We start from the raw sequence: 25,082 nt of genomic DNA, 5'->3' as shown, positions 1-25,082 counted from the left end.
ATCTTGTTTCCCAGCATCAGTACCTGACCTCACTGGTGCTTCTGTGGCTGAATGGGAGCAAATTCCTGCTGTCAAATCTTATGGAAGGCCTCCCAAGAAGAGCAGAGGCTTTTATAGAAGCAGACTGATTATCACAGTTTTGAAATTGCATGTTCAGGAATAACATACTACATGAATGCAATATGTATTATCCATACATATTTTACTCCATACATATTTTATATTATCCACATATTTTACTCCATACACATGCCTATAAGATGGAAATCTCATGACACACAATATTCATGTGCAGCCCTGACTCATACAGAACACCTTGGATGCCATACTTTCAACATCATTGACTATCCTGTCACACATGGCACTTCGTCCGTCTTGGCTGAGTGCTGTATGGGCGGCTACTCGGCAACCTCCACAAATCAGCTCCATGTAAATTACTACGACACAACGTGAGCAGCATCCACAGAGACAGAATGAGTTATAATAACTATAAGTTCCAGCTTTCTCTCTCCGTCATCTCTGTCCCTCTTTTTCCCTCTGCCTTTTAATCTTCTCTTCCTGCATCCCCCTTACACATCCCTCAATTTCTGACTCAGCAGAGCAAGTCAGAGACAAGGTCATCTGACTGCAGTTGCTGTGGAGCACGAGAACTGGGGGGAGTTTTCCCTCCCCTCCTTTCTTGTACTGCAAGCGTTGGGTGATGGGAAGCAGGAAGAAGGGAGAAACGTGAAGGCGTGACAGAGGTTATGAAAGGGTACTGCTGGCAGCCATCTTGGTTGAAATGAGATTGAAAAGAACTTTATTAGCAGCACCATGTTGACAAAGTCACCCTCATAGACAACACTGCATGCTTCAGGATCAAATTATTAATCCTCACTGTCTATTGCCTGTATACTGTACATATCTAATCACTTACACAGTGCAAGGATATTATAAACCTAATCAAAATACATGAATGAAAGAAGTAGACCATGACAAGAAGAGTCATACTGTAGATATTAGTGAAGACAAAACAATAAAAACAGCTGACAATACAGATGCCAAATAATATACAATATTAATGTCATTTTTGTTCATGCCACCACCTTACACTGACCATCATATTTAATTAAGCTCTCTTACAGTCTCACAAAACACAGAATTTTCCGAGTGTCAAGTTTTGTTTTTTTTAAATGAAAGTCTGTTTATTGTGTTGCTGTTATTTTGTACATTCCTCGCATAGATTTGCAAATAAAGCTTCTGAGAAATCATTACAATGTTATGATGCCAAACTGCTTTCACTTTAGGAAGACATTATATTTTTAAGTTTCAGTGGTACGTTCTGACAAGCATTGAAGCTGGATTATTTTTACTACAAGGCATTCATACTGTCATTACTGCGGTGATAGAATAAAAGAGTCTACACTAATGACAATTCATTTCCATATGCCTGACTGACACCGTTCCTAGAATGAGTTCTTTGGTCATAAATCATACATTTTGTTGGCTAAATATTCATACTTATGCGACATTTCATAGTACCAGCAGTGCTTTTTAAGGGCTAACATTCTAGAGGCCAAACAGTGGGTGCCAAAAGATCAACAACCGACATGAAAGCCCATTTTATAAACTGGGCAGGTTATTCTTTGAAACCAATAATGCAATAAACTATCAACATATATTGTACTTTAACATCTTATTAGTGTTGGATGGGTGACATGTATCAAAGTGTCAAAATAAAGTGTGCTTGAAATCTTACTCTACCCACCTGGGCAGCTCAGGGTGGTTGCAAAAACACCAAACAACCACACACAATATGAATACTCATTGCTTAATTCCATTTGTGACATTAGTTAGTCTTCTCCCCTAAATAAACTAACCACACCATAAGAGCATTTCTGAAGGGTGTTACAGCTGGACAGTCGTCCAACCCCGAGCTAACCTCGCTCTGATGGTTTGGAGTGTCATGGTGCTACACAGTCAATGCCTGGATCCACAGCAAGGCAGGCAGTGAGGCATAACAACAATCTGCTGCAGGGACAGCAGGCGTGACTCGCAGCTTTCCCTTGCAAATCAGGCATTGCAGTGCATGCATGCATGTGTGCGGGTATGCAACTAAATGCCTTGCGTGTGCTCTCACTGCAGCATCGCAAGTGAAAAGCACAGAGGAAGAATGGGACTAAAAGGCCTGCAATAGCAGCTCACTGCTGCATATGGGGCAGCTCCCTTGCTCTTGCCCGTCCTCTGCCTCTCTTTCACGCTCTCTGTCTTTGCACTTTTTGGGACTGATATTGAACAATACACATCTGTCCATCAACCCGTTTGTTTCCTGTCTCAACTACACTGTTTTCACCCCTTAGCATACCTCTGTCTGTCTGTTTATTGTAACTTCTATATCTTTCTGCCCGTCCAGTGTTTAAAGAATGCAGTCTGATTTGTTATACCAGCTCTGTCACAGTGCAGGTATGTGCACGACCCACATCTCAACAGTTTTACAAAAGCAGTAAATGTAAAGCAAAGTTACGGCTCTTAGTTAAGACTCTTGAGCTTGGTAAAATAATTCCAGTACAGAAACAAGCCTGGTCAGATTTCTTTCTTTCACTTCCACTTTGTCACTCAGTGTCTCTACAGCAGCTTAGGTGCTCACACTGCATGGTCACAACTACACCTGCTGATATAAGCATATAGGTTGCAGGCTGCTTTGGGCTTCCCACCATGTCCCTGACGTGCAGTGAACTGTGTACTGACCTGCAACTCTGGATTCACCCTCATCATTTCTACCTGCAATTTCCCCCCCCCCCCACACACACACATATGGATGTATTGCTGTCTCCTTCGTCTGCTGCACCCTACTACTAAGGTGACATAGCCTATGGAGCTGCACGACATGCTCATGATAGGACCAACACGACCGATGAGACATCCAGGGGCGCTTATCACATGCAATAGCCTAATGCACACAGACCTACTATTTTATGTTACATAAATACATTACATGAAGAACAAACACAATCACGACAACTAGGATCTAACCTTGTGCGTCCATTTATACAAAATTTCAGCCTAGAGACTGGCGATGCTGCTGGCTGAAAGCCTCGGAATTCTGCAGTAAAGCAGGAGGGGCGAAATGGTTTTCTATTGGCTCGCTTGTAGACTGAGATGAAACCAACTGGCCAGCGATGCCAATGCCGATGAGACGCTCCGAATTATGATTGGCCGTCCGGGTTAGCGGTGGGCGGGAGTAACTGGCCCCTCGGTTCACCCATTTGCTCGAGGGTGCGTTTCGTCCACTGGCGGAGTGGTGCGGCTAGAGGAACGGAGTACTGCGGCAGCCGGCAGAAGCGCGGAGGGAGATCAAGTGCTGAAAAGGTAGCACTGCGGCTCGGTAGTTTCGCCGGTCTTTCACCGCAAGTATCAGAGAGCAGAGGAGGGAAGCGGATTCTCGCGTGATGCTCCGCTTGAGACCGCAAAATTTCATTTGAAACGCGTCTCACAGAGGGAGCTTGTAGCCTAACCGTTTTAAAGGTTTGAGAGGCAGCTTATTAAGACTGAGAAAGCTCTTTTTCGCACCTATAGATAGGCCAACTTGTCTAACGTCATTTCCCCTTGTTTTTTTTCCCCATTCATCTAAGCAACTAATAACAACTGAGCGTATCTTCTTTTGTTGTTTTTTTAAGGCAAGGCATTTTGATATAATTCAACGTGAGGGGCTGACACCTCTCAAGCCGTGCATCACCTGAGAGGAGAAGAGTGACTGCGCCAACATGGGGGTAAGACTGACGATTCCAACTTTTTAACTGCGTTGTAATCCACCTGAAGTGGCCTGAGAAGTGAGAGGTGGCCTGACATCTCGCAAAAAAAGAGAAAAAAAATCAAACTGGGGAAGGATTTGATTTTATTCCCTTCATGGAAACACTATTTGTCTGAGTGACATTGACTCTAATGCGGAACTCTGTTTTACCCTGGTCTCCTAGACTGCGACAAATTGATGTAGCCACAAGCTCCTGTCTAATGCAGAGGTAGAGAGCAGTGTCTATGGACTGCTTTGACTTTGGCATGTTTTGATTTGAGCCAGAATATCATATTAGCTCATCTAATTCCCTCTGATTGGTTTAGTCAGTACACCCTGTGCCAAAATGCACATTTAAAAACTACTGCTAAAAGTCACGCGAGATGAGTAGAGTAGATCCGTGCTGGTTTAGAGGTTGTCGGCGCGCTAAATGTACTCTTTTACATGCGTGTTAGGCCTTGCTTTGACACGGCTATAACCTTGCCAGCCATGGTAGGGCCTAATCGGTTTATTCTTCCAGAGTGCGCTCTCGTGGGGGGTGGGGTGGGAGGAGGATGGAGGGGGGGAGGCATCTTTACCTGTTATTAACCTGTAGTTGAAAAAAAAAACAGTTTTGTTATATTTGGAGTTATAGATTCGCGCTGTATTAATTTTTTCGGACAGCATTGATCACAGTGTATCGTGACGTCCTTTATGCACTCGCTGCCATCGAAACCCCCCCTCCTCCTCCCTCCCTCCCTCCCCCCTCCCTACTTTCGTCTCCTGCTTTTTTAAACCCAGCTGCTTTAGTTCCCCCTCTCTCTGGTCTTCTGGTCTTCCGCACAAGAGAAACCATCCGACAGTGAACATGCGAGATGCTGAGCCCCAGCGCGTCCTTCCAGTGGACAGTATCAGCTGAGCAGTCTCATCCTCGGCACCCTCCATGACCCGTGCGTCATAATGCGGTTACCGGGAATAAGCGCCTCACCAGCTTATTTCCCCTTTAATTTGTGACATAACAGGGATTCGATAATCGCCAGCAGTGGACACATTTACACACACTATAGATTAACCGAACGATGCGTCCGGCACGATGTGTTCGTTAGAGTTAAGTTTGTTATAGGCTGTGACTTTAGAGAGTTCTCGTCTACTGCGCACATCCATTGAATCATTCAACGCATCCGATCTGTGTCCGGTTATCGAGGCTACGTTCACTTATTAGCTGTGTAAATTGATCAGTGGAGCACGGTGGAAAAATACTAGCCATAACCCAAGGCGACAGTCGGTGTGAGCTGTTGCGCAATTTCTGCTTCATCATCATCCTGCCAAAGGAGTTGTAATTTTTAATTTGTGGCCTGTGTGCCCGCTGAGCATTGCAGCGGCATGACGCTGCAGACAGTGGAGCCATGCGGTGCTGAGGAGCAGCTGTACGGCCGGTGCAAGCCGGTGTCATCGCATTTCCACCAGCTGATGCCCCTGCAGCATCCGAGGCAGAGATGACCGAGATGCAGGATAGGTTGAAGAGACAGAGAGAGAGAGGCTGGGATTGATGGGGGTGGGGGTGCTCCGGTCCTTGTCAGAGTCTTCGTTTAATTCAAATGTGGAAGCTAACCCGGCAGCGGCAGTGGGCACTGCGTCAAAAGGGAGTGCAAAAAGTGCTTACGCACGTACTGCTGCTGCTGTGTGGTAGTTTGGTTAAGCAGTGCGAGGGAGAGACACACAGAATGGCGTGTCATGTCGCAAGATGCCACATCTCTCCAGAGGCTCAGAGGAGAATTGAATGAGAATGTAAGGACCCCTGGCGATCTGTGAAGGGTACTTCTTTGCCTTTCGCCCTTTGCGCGCTGAGGTGACCCTGAGTGGGAAAAGGGACGGATAGATGGAAGAAGGGATGGAGTGCTGGATTATTTCATTAGGCCTAGTTGTCGCTTGTGGATTACGTTCACAACTCTGTCTCTATGTCTGTCTTCTGAGAATTCCGCACTGGCGCACTGAGCGATGGCACTGCCAGCTGTCCTTTCCCAAGGCCGCAAGGGGCATCGCTTGCGACGGTGCCTTCTGCGTCAAACCGGGGGCGGGGACTCTGGTGTGGAAATTCCCTGTAAAGGGCTGTGATAGGCTGGCCCGAGGAGACACGCAGAGAAGACCGGGTCAAGAGACAGCAGTGATGCTACAGAGTACAGCTTGAACATGTGTGAAGAACGTTGCAGAGAACACGGAGTAGAGGGACAACCGATACGTTTTGTCAGGTATCAAGATAGCTGTACTAAAAATGGAAATACGTCCCGAAACAAAGACAGTGCTTTCATTGACACACGTCACATTCTCATCTTCCTCACTGTTCTTCTTCCATTGACACAGCTGTACCTTACAGTGAGTGAAACTGATAAGTCTATAACAGGAATGTAAAGTGAGATGTGGATGAAGGGCTGTACATCGATTTCTGCTTTTCACCTTCAGACACGTGACAGATATGGAGGGAGGGAGCCACTGCTCAGAGAAAAAAAAGAACGGGGGGGGGTCAGATAAGTAGTGACTAGTCTGCAGGTGTAGTGAGAGAAATAGAGAGGGATTTAAAGCCAGGGAGGTGGTGTATGAAGGGAAGGGCTGCCCGGCTGTGTATCCTGTTACAGGATAATGACCTGAGTCTCACATTACCATGGCTCATGTTTCCTCTTGCTGCATCTTGTGGGATTGGTTATCAGGGGAGAGGAGGCAGATGGAGTAGGGAGAGAAGGGATGGGCATTCATTTCTGACTAAATGTTTTGTGTGGTAGTGGAGAGGTTGTTGAGATGCGGTGGAGGTGGGCCAGGAAATGATTGTAGAAACATGCAAGTGCTGTAGTAGCACTGAGGGTTTATTAGAAGGTCATAATGGCTGGTGACATGGGGTGTGGCTGTGCTGCTCAGAGAGCTGGAGTATGGAGGAGAAGCTCCTGTTAGTGTCAGGTTCTCTGTATGGCCTTGACCGGACTTCCTAATGGCTTCATGATGTAAAAAGTCACTAAAACAGTATGTCCTTTTATATGGACACTAGTTACATGTGTTGCAGCGATAGAAAATAAATTAGAAGGTGTTATTGAGGATAATTCTGGAGTTTGAAGTGTGTGGCCGCTGCAGAGGCCCAGCCCTAAGTTTGGTGCAGAGTGCTGCACATCCCTCCCCATTGCACCTGCTGCCTGATGCTGATAGGCTGCACTGTAGCCTGCCTGATCTGTCCTACACGTTACAGGACCCAATGGGAAAGCTTGTCCACATGGGATTTGAACAACTGCACAGTTTTACTGATTGGTGATTTGGACCTGTGGCCTATTGGTCATTTAAGCTCAATATGGCGACCCTTTAAAAATATTTCCCATTGTCCCATTTAAGCCACTTGACGGTCTTTGACCTATACATATCATTTATAATGAGGACAATTTCCTTATTGAGAGTTCTGCTAAAGAAAAGTGCAGATTTCTCTTTTTACCTCAGCAACAAACCTGCGTTTAGCTCAATCACTAGCATGAGACTAACAGGACTAGGCCTGAGCAATGAGCTCAGTAGTAGCTAGTGTAATGCTAATAAAATGTAAAGGTCAGTGCTGTCTCCTTTATATATTACTTAAAAAAAAAAAAAGCTAACAGTAGGCATAGTGATTGATATAACCAGCAGTTTTGTAGCATTAAAGTGCTGATGGCCTCCCATAAAGAAGGGGTAGGTTGCCTGACTACAGCAACGTGACTAATTCACTTTGTTGTCCTGGAGATGTGTGTGTCTCTGTCTGAATACATCAAAGCCCAATATGTAGCACTGGGCAGCCACAATAGACAAAGAGTTGTTAAAACTCCAAAACATTCTTTGAATTTTGTTAGACTTAGTGATTCCACAAAGTGACAGAGTTACAGTACTCTCCAAGTAGTTTTATTATTAACAGTAAATGGATTCCAGATGATTTTCCATTACATTTGTGTATTGTCTGATGTACTGGACTGAACAGATTCTGCCTTGGAATCCAATGGTGATGTGGGTAGTTGTGCAGTCAGCTGTATGCATGGATGTGTGTGCATGAACATCTCTTTGTGACCACCTGCCTGGTGGCGAGTCCAAAGGTGCCCTCTCTCACACCATAGCAGGATGCCATGTCCTTTAGTAGTGCCAAAAAAAAAATCAAGATTTACACTTCTAATCTAGCTGAGGCCACACCTACATGCAGACAAAGAAACACAGACAATAGTAGAATTTCTTCACAGTTCTGATTATTGGACAGTACAGATCTAAAGTTACACAATTACACTCTCTCTCTTTAGGATGACCAAATGAGATGATGACAGGACTGACATAGAGACAAGAGGAAGCAGAGCTGAGGACGGTGAAAGGGTTTAAAAATGAAATTGGGTTTTTCAGTTTGATTTCTGTGTAGTTACATTTCTTGCTTTTGATTATTTTTAATTATTTGAGGAAACATAAGACAGACTATGTGAGAACAGTTGTCTTAATCAGCCCTAGACTTTTTTATTTTAAAAAAATCTATTTCTGTTCCATCGATCAATCCGTTACATGTAGTTTTTACTTTTAACTGCCACTCAGTAGTTTTAGGCTGTTGTAGTCTCTGTTTCTCCTCCAAAGGTTTTGTGCCTTCTTTCCTCTTTCGTCTTCATATCTGATATCTGGAATCTCCTCCTTTTGATGCCTGTTCACTTTGTTAAAGAGAATGATGAGAAGCCTTTACATCACTCTCAAGGATGATACAGAGAAGTGAAACAAATATCTTGAAATCATTTGTCAAGGCATCTAAATTCTAAATTCTGAAAGCAACCATCTGATAATTTCCTTACCCAGCAGTAGTCATTTATGCGTTTGAGAGGGAATGGTAGAGAAGGAAGAGTAAGAGAGAGACACAAAGAGAATGAGAAGCATAGAGGGCTAATCCAGTATAGTAATCAGACTAGCTAATCCCAACAGCCATGTCCCTTGGTTCCCAGCCTGAGCCCTCTACTGTGGGCCAGAGCCCTCTCATCCTGCTCTAAGAAACAGCAGATGGCCAGATGACCTTGTAGGATTGCACACACTCACACGCAAGCATGCATGAAAACATACACATGCTACAGTTATAGTAACATTCCAGAGATTTGATTCTGAACAACGCACACAGTTTAACAAGATTAAAATTGTGTATGTATACCTTTTGACATTCTAGACATTTTATTACTAGTTTTTAATTTTTTTTTCATTTAGGTGTTTAAAATGTTGAATTCAAAGTTTCGTAGAGGTGATAGTGGCAACAAAATTTCTGTTTCCATTATATTTATGTAGCGCCAAGTCGTAACATGTCATCTCAAAGCACTTCACACATTGAGGTGAAGACCTGACAAAATGTATAAAGAGAACCCAACAAAACCAAAGGGTGATGGAAACCCCATAATCATTAAAATAAGCCTTAAGAATACATCAGTAACAATTTACAAGAGGTTAAAATGACCTGGACTGGGCCCTGCACCCACCTCATGTTATGTTCAAAGAAACACAGAAGCTATATACCACTGGCTTTGCTTTAAATTTAGATATTCTGACTAACCTGGTATGTGGCCAGAGCACAAATGAAATGACAGTGTGTAAGACACAGACAACCTGTCATGTATTTGTCTTTTCAACACTCTACAGTCAAGTGAAAAACATCCAAAAACTCCATGACGCAGCTCTCACATGATCAGTGATGTGATCCCTCCATGCAGCTGCCCAGTACAATGAGGAAAGTCATATGTACTCATACATGAGTATGACTAATGCTGTGGTGGGTGCAGAATGGTAACACAGGAACAAAATGGAGCAGAGGGGTATTTTAGTCCACCTACAAACCACTTCCTCATCTGACTTCTACTTGAGGACAAAAGAATAGCTCAACAACAACAACATTCTTTCATTTGTGTAAACCTGCACAACAGTTTGTAGTCTGCTGCAGGGGTTCATATGAGTGCGATTAAAGAGGAAGAAAAAAAGCTTCCCAGTCACAATCAAATCCGCCATCAGTTTGCAAGCCTCAGCCTGTTGTCCCAACATATTTGACACGATAGTTCTCCTCTCAGGTGCCACTCCCAGGCTGAACGTCTAATTTAATGGGTACATGATGTGCACAGCATAACGGAGTATTGTCACTTGATTTTACTTCCATATTTAACTGTAGTTTCATGGCGTCGAAGAAGTTTAAATCTGTCTTGTATTTTCCCAGTCTTTTACATTTGAAAATGCACTGTTAAGTGACAATTTTTTCAAGCTTTTACAGCGCCAGGTCTCTCTTCTTCTAAGTTTTAGTTTTATCTTTGATGTCTTATCAAATTATTGCACAGTGAATAGGTCTCACTTTCATTCTCTCTAGATCTTCCTCACCTTTTCTGCCGCAATGCGTGTAGACACTTCACATACAGACTGTAGCCAGTACAATGACTCACCTCTGCTCACATAGACACACTCAGGCATAAGAACACACTAACACACACAACTGCCTGTCCGTGTTATACAGCAGTGAATACAGTGTCCAGTTACAGATGCGTCAATTATTACTTATCCCGAATCACATCAGGGGATCCGAGGTGTACAAGGCCTGCTGAGCTTTGTCGCCATGCCAATGACCATGCCGATCGCCATGGTTACTTGCCCCACAAACACATTCATTCATCAGTGTTGTTCACATGAGGGCAAATTGCAGGGTTTAGTTTGGTTAGTCAGAGCAGGCCTGCAAAATAATTTATGATTCGATTGAAGGCAACAGGGAGATACATGAAACAGTGGCTTAACTGCATTATTTATATTTTTCAGCGCATTTTAATAGACCTATATGTATGTGGATGTGAGGGATTACACTATGTAGTCCATAAACAGCAATGAAATCTTTCCATTTCCTGGTGATATCATGGACATATCTGTCTGTTATTCTTTTTCTCTGTGTGCTTGTGCGAGAGTGAGCGTCTGTAATTCCAGCCCTAAGTCTCTGTTTCCTTCCTCAGGACAGAAGGGGCTCATTAAATTACCCAGAGCTGTGTGAGACAGCTGGACACCCATACGGACACACACAGGCTGCACATGTTTGCTGTGTAAGAGAAGATACTTGGACTGTAAACCACAAAATATGGACATAATCTCACTCTACTGACTTAGTTCAGTAGTTAAAATTAGGGACATTTATAGAGAAATTTGAAAACAGATTGGATAGATAGATAGATAGATAGATAGATAGATAGATAGATAGATAGATAGATAGATAGATAGATAGATAGATAGATAGATAGATAGATAGATAGATAGATAGATAGATAGATAGATAGATAGATAGATAGATAGATAGATAGATAGATAGATAGATAGATAGATAGGCAAACAGGTGTGCACTTAACTTTCTCAACATACTATAAACAGAGACAAAGGATAAGCTTGCGACATCTCCTTTCTCTGTGAGTAATGCTGATTCATATCTGCAAATGAACATACAGTTAAGTACACACACAGACACCGGGAGTGAGAAAATAATCTATTAGCATATGAGAACACACACTCAAAGTGACACGCACACAGACATACACCATAAGTGAGGTTGTGCAATTTATTTGAGTGGGGTCACTGCGGGTCAAACACTGACACAGAGCCAGCAGACAAAGACTGCTGGTCAATATCTAATTAGAAGCATGAGAGAAGGGTGACAGCGGCTCCTCTCACTCTCTCACTCACTCTCTGATCCTTTCTCCATCTGCCTTTCTCTCTCTTTATCTGTCCCTACTTCTCACCTCCCACTGATGTCTCCTTTTCCATGTGCCTAGTCCTGTCTGTCATCCACCCCGTTCACATCCGTCTCTACCAGTCTTTACTTTTCACCACATCTCTCTTTGTTTGCCGCTTGACTCCACCTCCCTGCCAACCACCTCTCTTTTCTGGCCTTATTTACACGTGCTCGTGTGCAACATAAAAGGAAAGAACTGTCTGTATTTGTAATATGAATTCAAGCATGCAGCCTCCTAGAGAAACAGCTGCACCGTTGAGCTAACTGAGCTGAATGCTTTCTAAAAGTACATTTCCACTTTATCTGTGGAGAAAAACTAGCCACAGCAATGAAACAGCTGTGAATTTATACATTCACTGTCATCACTGAAACTGTGGTGTGAAATTACAATTGAATAAATCTAAATCTTGCCATGTTAAGGATCTCTACAAAGAGATATGGAGTAATTATTCACTTTTTTAATCTAAAATGAATACCACTTGGACATAATACACGCATTTGTCTGTATGTAAAAACAGACCCCCACAACCTCCCTGTCATTCTCAGACACACATACATTAAGACACACACACATCCAGGGTCTGTCTCAGAGGGGATCGGCAGCAGTAATTTTCCACTGCATCACTCTCGATTCTATGCAGCCTCTACATCACCAGGCCTGCCTGTTCTTGCTGCAGCAAGAGATTTGCTCACCTGCTCTTTTGTTGCAGAACTGTGTGTGTGTGTGTGTGTGTGTGTGTGTGTGTGTGTGTGTGTGTGTGTGGGTGCGTATTTGCAGTTAGGTAAAACAGCTCCCCCACGCTGACATGCTACTCTCTGCCTGACGTGCTTGAAAGAGTGGTTTCATTGTTTGTTTTCACTTCAGAAGTGGTCGTTGAGCAGCCTGCCCTCCATAGTTAAGTCAGTGAGAGTTGTTATCTTTCAGTCATTTCATCAAGCGTTTCTTATGGCGACAAACCAGAAAGACAGGTCTTGGTAACCACATCGAGTTTGAATATGTAGAGACATGATTTCACAAGAGTTTTACACAATGGTAGCACAATTACAGCTCAAGTGGGAAATGCAGTGGCAACTTGATCTCTGTTATTTCCATTTTGCCTGCTGCTGCTGGTGTGTATGTTTAGGTGTGGTTTGGGTGTGTGACTTTGTCTGTCAACATGTGTGGAGTCTTAATTCATACTCCTGCACAGATGCTTTTGTGAATATATCAGTTTGTTTTGGACTTCTTTTAAAGTAAACATGCTTTAAAGAATTATGTTAAAGGCCAGACCAGCTTTTACCTGTGTATAAAATATCTGCCTTATGGTATCAGATGCAAACAAAGCAGTCAAGCAGCAGTTAGCTTTACAATTTATACTCCTGTTGGTTGTTACATCCTGGCTGTATCACCAGATAGAGTGCTTACCTTAGTGATTCAGCTCACCAGTGAGTTTTATTTCATGTGACGAAGCACACAGCGAGTACCTCATCAAACTTAAGCTGTGAGTAAAACTTTACTCTTCATGTAATTTTCTGTTATTTTGAAATACACACCTTATTCTTAAGATGATTGCCCTCATGGATTATCTGACTGAGATCAAATTATGTCATCCATGTCAGCTGGATTCACTCTGTCTACACTTACTTTGTCAGGTTTGCAAACCCCTGTTTTAAGTCATCAATATATCACTGACTCCATTGATCCGACACCCAGCGTAGTTTCCTTGATGACTGGGTTGTGTCAATGAAGGGCCTGTCTATTGGGACCCACTCACACCTCCTGGGGGTAATTTTTTTCCCTTTCCATGTCACCTCTGACCTTTAAATGAGGCACATTTGTATTGATGTGTACCAGCGGTCAGGCTGCTCTTCCGGACAAAGGGCTAGAGTTACAGTTATAGACCTAAGAGGACTAGAATGTGCAGTGGTAGATTAAATCAGGGTTATTAATAGCCTCTTATGTCTGGTTTAATGACACCTGCCAATTTTATAAAGGGATGGTTATAGTAAGAAACACATCTAAAGACATTTATGTGTATGTTTTTACTTGTGGCTTAATTTTCTGTGAATCCTGTCATCAGTGTGTCTCTGATGCATGTGGTGTAATATTGTAAAACATGCTATTATCTGTTTTTAAAAAAAGCCTGTATTGAGTCTGTGCAGTTTTCCTACTCTCTCTTTCTCTCTCACATTGTTGGTGTTTGCTGCCAGATAACTAAATGAAAAGGATCAGGAAGCAATGAGTCAAATCCTACTGGTTAAATCATCTGCACCTGACTATGTTTTGATGTGTCCATCAGGGTATTGGTGCAAAACAGTTGTGTTTGATGTGTTGTGATAGGTGACATTTAATGTAGATATTTTTGTTTAAGTGAAACGGAGCTACCAGGGTAATGCATTTTCCTTTCTCATATGCCTATTCTTATGCGTTTCATCTAATATCTTCCTCATGAACTAAAAATAATGGACATTCTAACTTTCTGAGAAATGCTACCTGTCACACAAGGCCACTTCACAAGGATACAACATTTACTCTGTAGTGAAACAGAGAAACATGGAGGGGTATTCAGTAAAGCCCACTGGCTTATATAATTGTATAATTGTTGGTGGATTTTACATAACCAGAGAATAGTTGAAAACCCCTTAATTTAGTCCAAGGGCATGTATAAAACATGTGTGTGTGTCTGTAGTATGGACGGTCAGACAGTTACCGCGTTGCCACCACACAGGACAAAGATGACCGATCCCCCAAGAAGAAGAAGGGGGCAACCAAGGACATGGATGACCTGAAGAAGGAAGTACCTATTGTAAGTAAAACCTCCTGTTTTCTCAGAATACTTGCAAAACAGACCTAAAAATAATGTTTGTGGTCAATTTACTTTGGATTCTGTTGGTCAAATGCTGATTAAATTGGTGTGAAAATTTCTCCAGTGTCTTTAAAGGTTGTTTATGCCACCCATGCATTTTGAAAAACATCCCCTTGCAGGATATAGTTATTGAAATTCAAATGACAGCTTTTTTTTTTTTTTTAAGAGAATAAATTTGTTTTTCATACAGTTAAAATAATGTATTTTTGCTGGGAAAAATGGTAAATTGTTATCAAGAAGTTGTCAGTTTGATCCCACATTTCAGTGCAAGAAACAGACACCAGGGTCGCCAAACCTGGCTGCCCTGATACCCGTGTCTCTCAGGTGAACTGCATGCATGGAGTGAAATTCTAATTACCTTGTATGTAGTTAACTTTTTAGGTGTTCAAACAGCAAAAATCCTGCTACAAATTAGCATAATTCATGTTCAATTTAGGCTATTTTATACTAAATTTCCTTGCATGCATAAAACAGCAACATAGTTCTGAACAATGCAGAGTATTAATCTGTGTCTTTTGTTTTTTTTTTTTAATTTTGTTTTTTACAGACGGAACACAAGATGTCCGTAGAAGAAGTATGCAGGAAATACCAGACTGACATTGTCCAGGTGACTTGACATATTACGCATATATGGTTTGAAGCAGTATCCCCAGTTATCCACTAGGTGGCATTAGAGTACATCTTTTGGTCTATTAGAATTGCTTGATGATCCAGTTCTGTAGTCCACTGGACTCCAAAAGCCATACTGAGAAAACATGACAATGTGAATAAACTAAAATAAAAAAGTTTCTTTGCCTTGTGCCAGTGCAGACCTGTCTGCTTACTCTGTATCTCACTGCCTCTATGTTCCCTCCAGGGCCTGACCAATGCCAAGGCAGCAGAGTTTCTGATCAGGGATGGTCCCAATGCTCTCACCCCTCCTCCCACCACCCCAGAATGGGTGAAATTCTGTCGCCAGCTGTTCGGTGGATTCTCCATCCTGCTGTGGATCGGCGCCATCCTCTGCTTTCTGGCCTACGCCATTCAGGCAGCCACTGAGGATGATCCAGCAGGCGACAATGTGAGCAATCCCCACACATACGCACAATTCATCTCACGATATCTGACATATTTACGTCTGTTGCATCTGCACCTGATTAACACATTTTGCACACTCTGAAATACTGACATAAATAACACCTCGGAAAAATAATTCCAGCATCTCACATATCGTACCCACTGCTTTCCCGCCGCCCACGCTTACATATGCTTACATTTCTCTCTGTCTACCCCCAGCTGTATCTAGGTATTGTGCTCACAGCTGTCGTCATCATCACTGGTTGCTTCTCATACTTCCAAGAGGCCAAGAGCTCCAAAATTATGGAGTCTTTCAAGAACATGGTGCCTCAGGTAAACATGCGCTCGACCCCAAAAATGCATATTTATGAAGTTATCCTTTTTAAATGACCTCTCTCACCTTTGAATAATAGCTGTACAGCCTTCAAAGGTTATTTAGGATTTTTAGAAACAGTTGGCAGGCACCACAAAGTACAGACTGTAAATACCTTGTAGCTTAATGTGATTTAAGGTACAAGTTTTGCATAATTGAAACATGCATCTCCTGCTACAGTAATATTTATTATGCCACTCAAGGTCTATATCAAACTGTTATTCCACTGCCACTGATTGTTGACACTTTCAGTCTGAAAATAGTAATTAGGAATACTGATTTAAGATGCTTTAAATATCAGGAATTCTTTGCTCATAGCATGAACAATCAAACAATGCCTGCAGGAAATCTTTTCACATGAAGGAATTAAAAAGGTCTTTTCTGCCTCCTGTAACTCCCCATACACCCTTTTCTAGCAAGTGTCCAATGTGTGTGAATGTTTTTCTAACAAGTCACTGATGTGTCTGTACAGCAAGCATTGGTGATCCGTGAGGGTGAGAAGGTACAGATTAACGCTGAAGAAGTAGTGGCTGGAGATCTGATTGAAGTGAAGGGAGGAGACAGGATCCCTGCTGACATCAGGGTGGTTTCAGCTCATGGCTGCAAGGTACACACACACACACACACACACACACACACACACACACACACACACACACACACACACACACACACACACACACACACACACACTCTCATACATGCATATTCACAATGCACACAGGCATTCAAAATCTTGCTTTTTGTCTTACATTACTACATGTTTTACTTTTTCTGTTGCTCAATAGGTGGATAACTCCTCTCTGACAGGAGAATCAGAACCTCAGAGCAGGTCACCTGACTGTACCCATGACAACCCCTTGGAGACCCGAAACGTTGCCTTTTTCTCTACCAACTGTGTTGAAGGTATTATTGCAATGGCAATAGCACTGCATGCTGTTATTAATTTGTCTGACTGTGGCTGTGTTTAAAGTCACCTAATTAAGTTAAGTGATTAAGTTCACATTTAACACCCTTTGTTCTTATACTTAAATTTATTGTTTTATCTCAGAAACAGCTATACAAAAAAATCACATAGCCTATTATCTTTCTGTTTTTTTCTATGCCAGGTACAGCACGTGGCATTGTTATCTGCACTGGAGACCGCACAGTCATGGGCCGCATTGCTACTCTGACATCTGGCTTGGAGACCGGCAAAACACCCATTGCCAAGGAGATCGAGCACTTCATTCACATCATCACAGGCGTGGCAGTCTTCTTGGGTGTCACATTTTTCATCCTGGCCATCATCCTGGGTTACACCTGGCTAGAGGCGGTCATCTTCCTCATTGGCATCATTGTGGCTAACGTGCCTGAAGGACTACTGGCCACAGTCACTGTAAGTGAGACTGTAACTAGATAATTCCATCAGTGTTTTAACTGTCTTTAATTTATCCCTTAATTTCTTTGTGATTGCTGATTTAAGTGCTTACCTTGTCTGTAGCTCTTTTGTTACGTTTTTTCTATTTTGTTAAATGTAATGGTGTAAATCATTTCAATACTTTTTATTGTATTTTTCTTTCACTTTAAAAGATGCTTTAAGAATACTTTAAGACTTATTTTATTGTGCCATATACTCACTGAATTTAGCAACAGGAACAGGGAAGTTATTATTATGTGTAGCTTCACAGTTGACCCATCTAAATGCAAATTACTACTGAGATGATTTAAGAAATGTATTTGTTTGTAGGTGTGTCTGACTCTGACTGCCAAGCGTATGGCTAAAAAAAACTGCCTGGTAAAGAATCTGGAAGCTGTGGAAACCCTGGGCTCCACCTCCACTATCTGCTCTGACAAGACAGGCACCCTGACCCAAAACAGAATGACAGTGGCCCACATGTGGTTTGACAACCAGATCCATGAGGCTGACACCACCGAGGACCAGTCAGGTTAGTGAGGAAAGGGCACGCAGGCACCTCTGATGTCTGAAATATGTTACAACTGTAAAATGATTTAACGATTACTAGACATCATCACAACTCTAACACCCACTCTCGTGTTTCTTCTCCAGGTGCTTCGTTTGACAAGAGTTCAGTAACATGGCTGTCTCTAGCTCGTATCGCTGCGCTGTGTAACCGTGCACAGTTTAAAGCTGGACAAGACTCAGTGGCCATCCTGAAGCGTGACGTGGCTGGTGATGCCTCAGAGTCAGCCCTGCTGAAGTGTATCGAGCTGTCCTGCGGCTCAGTGAGGGCCATGAGGGACAAGAATAAGAAGGTGGCTGAGATACCTTTCAACTCCACAAACAAATATCAGGTGAGAAATGTAACTGTGTGTACACAACTGATGACTAACAAAACTAATAATGCCAATCCATTTGATATATAATGCATCACAGGGTTTTTTCTTGACTCTAATCTCTGTTCTCCTCTATTAGCTTTCAGTGCATGAAACAGAGGATCCCAATGACAATCGCTACTTGCTGGTAATGAAGGGAGCCCCGGAGAGGATCCTAGATCGTTGCGCCACCATCATGCTACAGGGCAAGGAGCAGCCTATGGATGAGGAGATGAAGGAAGCGTTCCAGAATGCTTACATGGAGCTTGGAGGACTGGGAGAGAGAGTGCTGGGTAAGAATAACGAGAACTGGTGAGAGGTAAAGATAGATGGTTTGATCATGGAGTTCAAAAAGAAAAAAAGGGGATTTTGTTACATGTAATTAGAAAATGCCTCATACCATAATGTAATTCAATTGTGCAAAAGTTGCATTTTAAAAACATTTTTAGTCATTGCATCATAGCTTATTTGGCTTATGCCCATTTACTGTTACACCATCATGTCACTGTCTTGTAAAAATCATACAAGCATCAACTTCTCATAAGCTGTTAAAAACAGCTGTTGTAAAAATGTATTTTCATGCATCTGCAACATAGGTTTTTAAGGGTTTATTTAGCATAAGAGGGTCAACTATTTTCTCTTTCTAGAGGATTTTATCAAGGCAAATTTTAAGACACATCAATAAAATCAGTGCTATATAACATTAAGAACATCAGTCAGAGTATGTTGAATAGTGCTGAAATAAAATCCTTGCATGCATTACAGATAACTGCAACTAATTAATTCTGACAGACTGGCAAATGTGGGACAACACACATTGTTTTTTGTTTTAAGTTAATGGTGCTTGGTTCCTGTCTATGAAGATAACATAACAACATAATTTTTCACCTTAGATTGGTTAAATTGCTAAAACAAGGCGCTTTTGAAATGTCATTTTCTGCTGAAGGTCATTGGAAGTTATTTCAGATGTAGAAATCGGGATGGGAAAAACGAGTTGATTAACATTATCAGCTACTGAATCACACATTTTCTCTGTGTCCAGGTTTTTGCCACTTGCTACTGCCGGAGGACCAGTACCCCAAGGGCTTTGCCTTTGACACAGATGATGTTAACTTCCAGACAGACAACCTTTGCTTTGTCGGCCTCATGTCCATGATTGATCCTCCTCGTGCTGCTGTGCCTGATGCTGTAGGGAAGTGCCGATCTGCTGGTATCAAGGTGAGCTGTTTTTGCTCAACACACGAATGTTCGATCATACAAATTAGTGTACAAATGCTAATATAAATAATATTTGTTGCTCTTATAGGTCATTATGGTCACTGGTGATCATCCAATCACAGCCAAGGCCATTGCCAAGGGAGTGGGTATTATATCAGAGGGCAATGAGACGGTGGAGGACATTGCAGCTCGTCTCAACATTCCTGTCAGCCAGGTGAATCCCAGGTAAGGAAGGTTTACAGAAAAACACACACAAACAACCACATGGTCTTATGAGTGACAGAAAATTGTAAAATCCGTAGTAATTGTTGAACATATGTGTTCAGGGATGCCAAGGCCTGTGTCATTCATGGAACAGACCTAAAGGAGCTATCTCAGGATCAGATGGATGACATCCTGAGGAATCACACAGAGATTGTGTTTGCCAGGACCTCACCACAACAGAAGCTCATCATTGTAGAGGGATGCCAGAGACAGGTTGGAATGTTTTCTTTTCTGGAAATACACTGGGCTCTTTCAGGGACTAAACTTTGAAGTAGCATTACATGAACAAAACAGCAGATGGTGCTAGTTGTCCACTGAGTGAAGAGTCCCTGACTGATACATAAAACGTATTTTTACTCTGAGAGGTGGTTAGATGGATTGTGAAACGCCAAAAGGCTTTGGTTTAATTTAGTATCACTCCCTCCAGGAATTAGACGAGACCATGGTTCTTGTAGCACTGAAGGGTTTATTGACTTCAGTTAACTCCATACAAACCCACCGTCGAACTGTCAAACATACACAAATTTATACAAACATACATAAATGCATATTAGCGGTGAGACTAAACTTAAGGTAAGTAAACAAGGTAAACATTTGACACATACCTCGCTGGCCGCATTTACGCAAAGAGGGAATGAGTCCGCTTCGTCACAAACACAAAAAATGATCAAAAAGAAGAATGTTCCTTCAAACAAAAAGAGTTTACCTTTGCAAACGTCGCCTTTCAGCCCTTGTATGACGTTATGCCTTTCTTTATAATGCAACTTTATAATGCATCGATAAACCAAATCACGTGTCACACGTAAAAGTGTCCCCCTTGCAACATGAAACAGAAAGTGCTTCCCTTGAGCAGTTAACAAAATAAAAATAATTACTTGACAAAGTAAAATATACAAATCATATCAAATGCATTTCTTAACAACAATAACAATTATGGCAGCTAAAGTGTGTAATAAAATACTTAACTTGAAAAAATACTAAAAGGTTGTTAAAATGTTAGTACATTTTGAATCTTTTAAATATGGCAGTTTTTATGTTTAAAATCTAAAAAATACATCGGCATTTATTTTGTTTATTAATTTATACGTGCCATATAAGTAATCAATTAAATTAATATATATTTATATAGCACTGATTCACAACATATGTCATCTAATAGCACTTCACATAGTTATATAAGTTTTAAACCGAGAACCCAACAAAGCCAAAATTTCCTTTGGATTCTCCTTGAGAAAGCACTTGGCAAAATTATGAGGAACCTAAAACCTCCCATTTGCTGGGAAGGACAAAAAAACCTCCGAACCATCCTCAGCGAGGGCGGCCATCTGCCTCGAGCAGTTGGGGTAAAGGTGGGGACATAAATTAGTTTTGGTCTCCTAAAAAAAGGTTTCCAAAAGTAACACATGGCAATAGTGGCAGTTGAAATTCATGCCAGTGTACTACATTCATGTATTCATTTATATACATTTATCAGAACAAGTACTGACTTATTTAATATTCTGGTATTAATTTTAAGAGCAGCATATATTGAATGTTGGGTCATTTTTTTTTCAAAAAGAACTCTTAAATTCAAGGTAAACTTGCTAAATGAGGGTGGAATAAATGTATCTGTTTTATGTGGTTAACTGCTGTCTTTTTTCCATTCATCTTTCATCTCTCCCAGGGTGCTATTGTAGCTGTGACAGGTGATGGTGTGAATGACTCTCCTGCACTGAAAAAGGCCGACATTGGTGTTGCCATGGGAATCTCAGGCTCTGATGTGTCCAAACAAGCTGCAGACATGATCTTGTTGGATGACAACTTTGCCTCTATTGTGACTGGAGTAGAGGAAGGTGAGAAAACCCAAGGGGCCAGTGCAAGAAAGGATCAGAGCATGTGTTGTTGATTCAGAGTTACAACTTAATATTTTTTGCAGTGCAACTCAGGATGTGACATGACCTGACTGCTTTTTCCCCTTTAGGCCGCTTGATCTTTGATAACCTCAAGAAGTCAATTGCCTACACCTTGACCAGCAACATCCCAGAGATCACTCCTTTCCTGCTCTTCATCATCGTCAACATTCCCCTGCCACTGGGAACCATCACTATCCTCTGCATTGACCTGGGAACTGACATGGTCAGAGCAGATCAAACACTCACTGACTGATATGACAAATACAACTTTATGCTCACACACAGGCATCACTGAATACAGGGCCTGTAGATGTGTCATACTGTACTAAAAGTTCACTTTCCTTCCTTCTCCCTCAGGTTCCAGCCATCTCTCTGGCCTATGAAGCAGCTGAAAGCGACATCATGAAGCGTCAGCCCAGGAACCCATTCAGGGACAAGCTTGTGAATGAGAGGCTGATCAGCATTGCCTATGGACAAATCGGTGCGTGAACTGCAGAATAACTTTATCCCTCATCATTTTTTACAAACAACAATGACTGGATTATCTTTAGACTTATCCGCAATAGTTTGTGAAGAGAACATTAAAAAGTTGGGAAATTTAAAAATCTGCAACTCAGTCTGTCTGTATGTATCTGTTTCCTCAGGTATGATCCAGGCCCTGGGTGGATTCTTCTCCTACTTTGTCATCTTGGCTGAAAATGGTTTCCTCCCCTCTCGACTAGTAGGTATCAGACTTAACTGGGATGATCGCTCTGTCAATGACCTGGAAGACAGCTATGGACAGCAGTGGGTAAGCATGTAGTATTTGTGTGTGTTTCGTTGAACTTCTGTTTGTCTGCATGTTTTGTTGCTTTATCTTACCACCTGTCCTTTGTTGCCTCCTCAGACATATGAACAGAGGAAGATTGTGGAGTTCACATGTCACACAGCCTTCTTTGTCAGTATTGTAGTAGTGCAGTGGGCTGATGTCATCATCTGCAAGACCAGACGCAACTCTGTGTTCCAGCAGGGCATGAAGTGAGTACAAGAACTGCACTGTGACACCAATGGATGCTTCTGTTCAGTTGTTGGGTTTCCAAAGCCTAACGTGACATCTGTTGTATTGCTTTGGTTGTTTCTTTTATTTATTTTTATTTTACCAATAGCAGTTAGTGAAAATATGATCTAAATCACTCTGACAGATATCTCAAGTTCTGCATCACATTGTTTTCTTCCCAATAATGTTTGTGTCTCTCAATCTAGGAATAAGATCTTAATCTTCGGCCTCTTTGAAGAGACAGCCCTGGCTGCCTTCCTGTCCTACTGCCCAGGCATGGATGTGGCACTTAGGATGTATCCTCTGAAGTACGTGCCATTACCACATATTATATTAAGATATAACAAGGTATCCCTTTTCTGGAATGTTTATAACTCTAATGGTTCTCTTGTCTTGTCCTCAGGCCTACCTGGTGGTTTTGTGCATTCCCCTATAGTTTTCTCATCTTTGTTTATGATGAGGTTCGAAAACTTCTCCTCCGTCGGAACCCTGGGGGTGAGTGTTTTTCCTCTTCCTTTAAAATGCAACAAATGCATTAAATGTTCAATTTTTCTGTAACTTCATGCTGTATCTTGCTGCTCTGCTGAAGAAAGTAGTTGACACTTACCAGCATGTCAATTAATTAGTGAGCTTTAGCAGTGATGTTAGGTAAATTTGGTTAGAGACCTTCCCGTTTTCAGTCTAAGCTAACTGACTAGTGCTTCTTATTTATCATAGAGTGGTCTTAATTCTCTCATCTACCGCTGCAAGAATGCAAATGTGCATATTTCCAAAATGATTGAAAATTTGTTGAATTAACCGTTAACTTTTCCTGTGTTTTGCTTTTTCTCATTTGCACTTCAGGTTGGGTGGAAAAGGAGACATACTATTGATCGATGGAGCATCTTTGCTCAAGCCCCTTACATCCTCCACTTATTTCTCCCCCCTGTCATTCCATCCCCGGCAAATCACACCTCCAGATGCCCTGCCCCCTTAAAGACAAAAGCCGCTTTGAAGCAATTTTCATCACAATTGCCCCAAAGATTAAAAACAGCAAAAGCACCTTTACGACTTTCTACATTGACCTGCCCCCTTTCTCCCCATCTCCTATGATACTCTTTGCATGTGTTCTGTCACAGCTGTGTACATAAACCAATATATCTACCAAACGGCAGCTGCATATTGTGTATGTAGATTTGAATGAGCTAAAGATACAAAGTCAGTGTCTACGCTCTGGAAAAAAGGGCCATCCAGCTCCTTCTCCTCCCTGTTCTTCCCATCCTCTCCCCTCTTGTATTTCTGTATACCTTCGCTCCCCTCTCTTTTTCCCCCACGCCAACCCTTTGCTTGTCCTCCAATCACACACAGATAAAAAGATCACACAGTGAGATCCCACCACCGACACCACTTCGACTGCCACCTCTCGCCTCTGTCTCCTGTCTGTGGAGGACCAGCGTAGTGGTCATCTCCCTGGCATTCTCACTGCGTCCATTTTCCTTCTTTTCTGTTCTCAACGGCCACAGTGTTGTTGTTTTTTAATATGTGGGGTAGGGGGGTTGGATGATTTTACTTCTTTTTTATTTCTAAGACGGGAGGGGAGGTATGTGAGAGCTGCTTTTCCTCATTTAGGCCTAACAAAGCACACCCCATGGCGTCCTGTCCCCCCTCTCTCCCCCTTTGTCTCTCACACCCCTCCCTTCCCTTCCCTCCTGCCCTGTTTGTCTCTGTTTGTGTGCACTGTGTGAACCATTGTCCTTGTTAATAACTATTGCAGTACACCCCCAAGTTGGTAAATACAACTCAATCTTTCTGTGTGCTCTAGGTAAGCTATATAATTCTATACTGGATTTAAATGAAACAATAAAAAAAACACACACACGATGAAAAACAGCTCAAGAGAGACATTCATGAAGACCATCAACAATATTGGTGAGATAGAATAAAATTGGGAGACATCTGTCTCTCTTTTTGTATTTTGTTTCAGTTATTTTTGCCGGTTTTTCAGGACGCTATTCTAAAGAGCAACAGAAATGTGGGTTTTTAGGTTGCGTTTTTACCAAAAGACGCAAGACACCGACCAAGGCTTTCAGGTTCCTGTCACTGCAGGTGTGCCGGAATGATGTGGTGAAGTGTGCCGTGATGTGGTGAACGGTGACGACGAGTCTATGTGCTTGGGGTGTATTATCTGATTGGATTCAGGTCTGGTGCATTCCAGGTCCTGATGCTGATCAGTCCGGCACATGTCTGTGTGCATGTATGTATTGGAGACCGGTGAAGGGGCAGCAGTCTCAAGCTGGGTCTAGCTCAAATGGCTGAAGAGGTTGAAATTCAAGAAAAAAATACACAACTAGTAGAACATGTGTGTCAAATAAATGAAACCAACACCAATAAAACATCTAGAACATTTAATACAACCGAGACCTGTCTAGTGTGTTTTTGTCTCTTTTGCAATTTACAGTCTGATAAGCTTTACTCATGCTTTCCCTTTCTTATTCTTACTCCAAAGTTGTTATAAATAAGGTTTTTAGGTGCTACTCATCCATGATGGTTGTGCACAATATAAGTAATCATAGGAAAAGTAATGCAATCTTCAGTGTGTTGCTG

At 42.0% G+C, this 25,082-nt stretch overlaps 1 protein-coding gene across 4 annotated transcripts; it reads left to right on the top strand.

Moving 5' to 3' along the window:
- The first annotated feature begins 3,291 nt into the window (after positions 1–3,291).
- atp1a3b (ATPase Na+/K+ transporting subunit alpha 3b) lies at positions 3,292–24,892 on the top strand. Of its 4 annotated transcripts, none has more exons than XM_023276057.3 (23): positions 3,292–3,348; positions 3,657–3,749; positions 14,207–14,284; positions 14,892–14,951; positions 15,201–15,404; positions 15,620–15,733; positions 16,246–16,380; positions 16,562–16,679; positions 16,883–17,151; positions 17,503–17,701; positions 17,824–18,068; positions 18,190–18,382; positions 19,132–19,307; positions 19,396–19,532; positions 19,634–19,784; positions 21,235–21,403; positions 21,532–21,686; positions 21,821–21,944; positions 22,108–22,253; positions 22,350–22,480; positions 22,706–22,807; positions 22,903–22,994; positions 23,343–24,892. In XM_023276057.3, exons 2-23 carry the CDS (start codon positions 3,744–3,746, stop codon positions 23,369–23,371), a joined length of 3,033 nt encoding a protein of 1,010 aa, XP_023131825.1. In that variant the 5' UTR covers positions 3,292–3,348; positions 3,657–3,743; the 3' UTR covers positions 23,372–24,892. The 4 variants fall into 4 exon arrangements, with proteins under 4 accessions (XP_023131825.1, XP_023131823.1, XP_023131824.1 ...); XM_023276055.3 differs by having other exon boundaries at positions 3,304–3,348; positions 14,168–14,284; XM_023276056.3 differs by lacking the exon at positions 3,292–3,348 and adding an exon at positions 3,355–3,504.
- The last annotated feature ends 190 nt before the right edge of the window (positions 24,893–25,082 follow it).

The sequence above is a fragment of the Amphiprion ocellaris genome, chromosome 9 (genome assembly GCF_022539595.1).
Source record: "Amphiprion ocellaris isolate individual 3 ecotype Okinawa chromosome 9, ASM2253959v1, whole genome shotgun sequence".
Lineage (NCBI taxonomy): Eukaryota > Metazoa > Chordata > Actinopteri > Pomacentridae > Amphiprion > Amphiprion ocellaris.
Note: the sequence above shows the minus strand (reverse complement) of the source record. Positions and strands in the feature narration are given on the sequence as shown.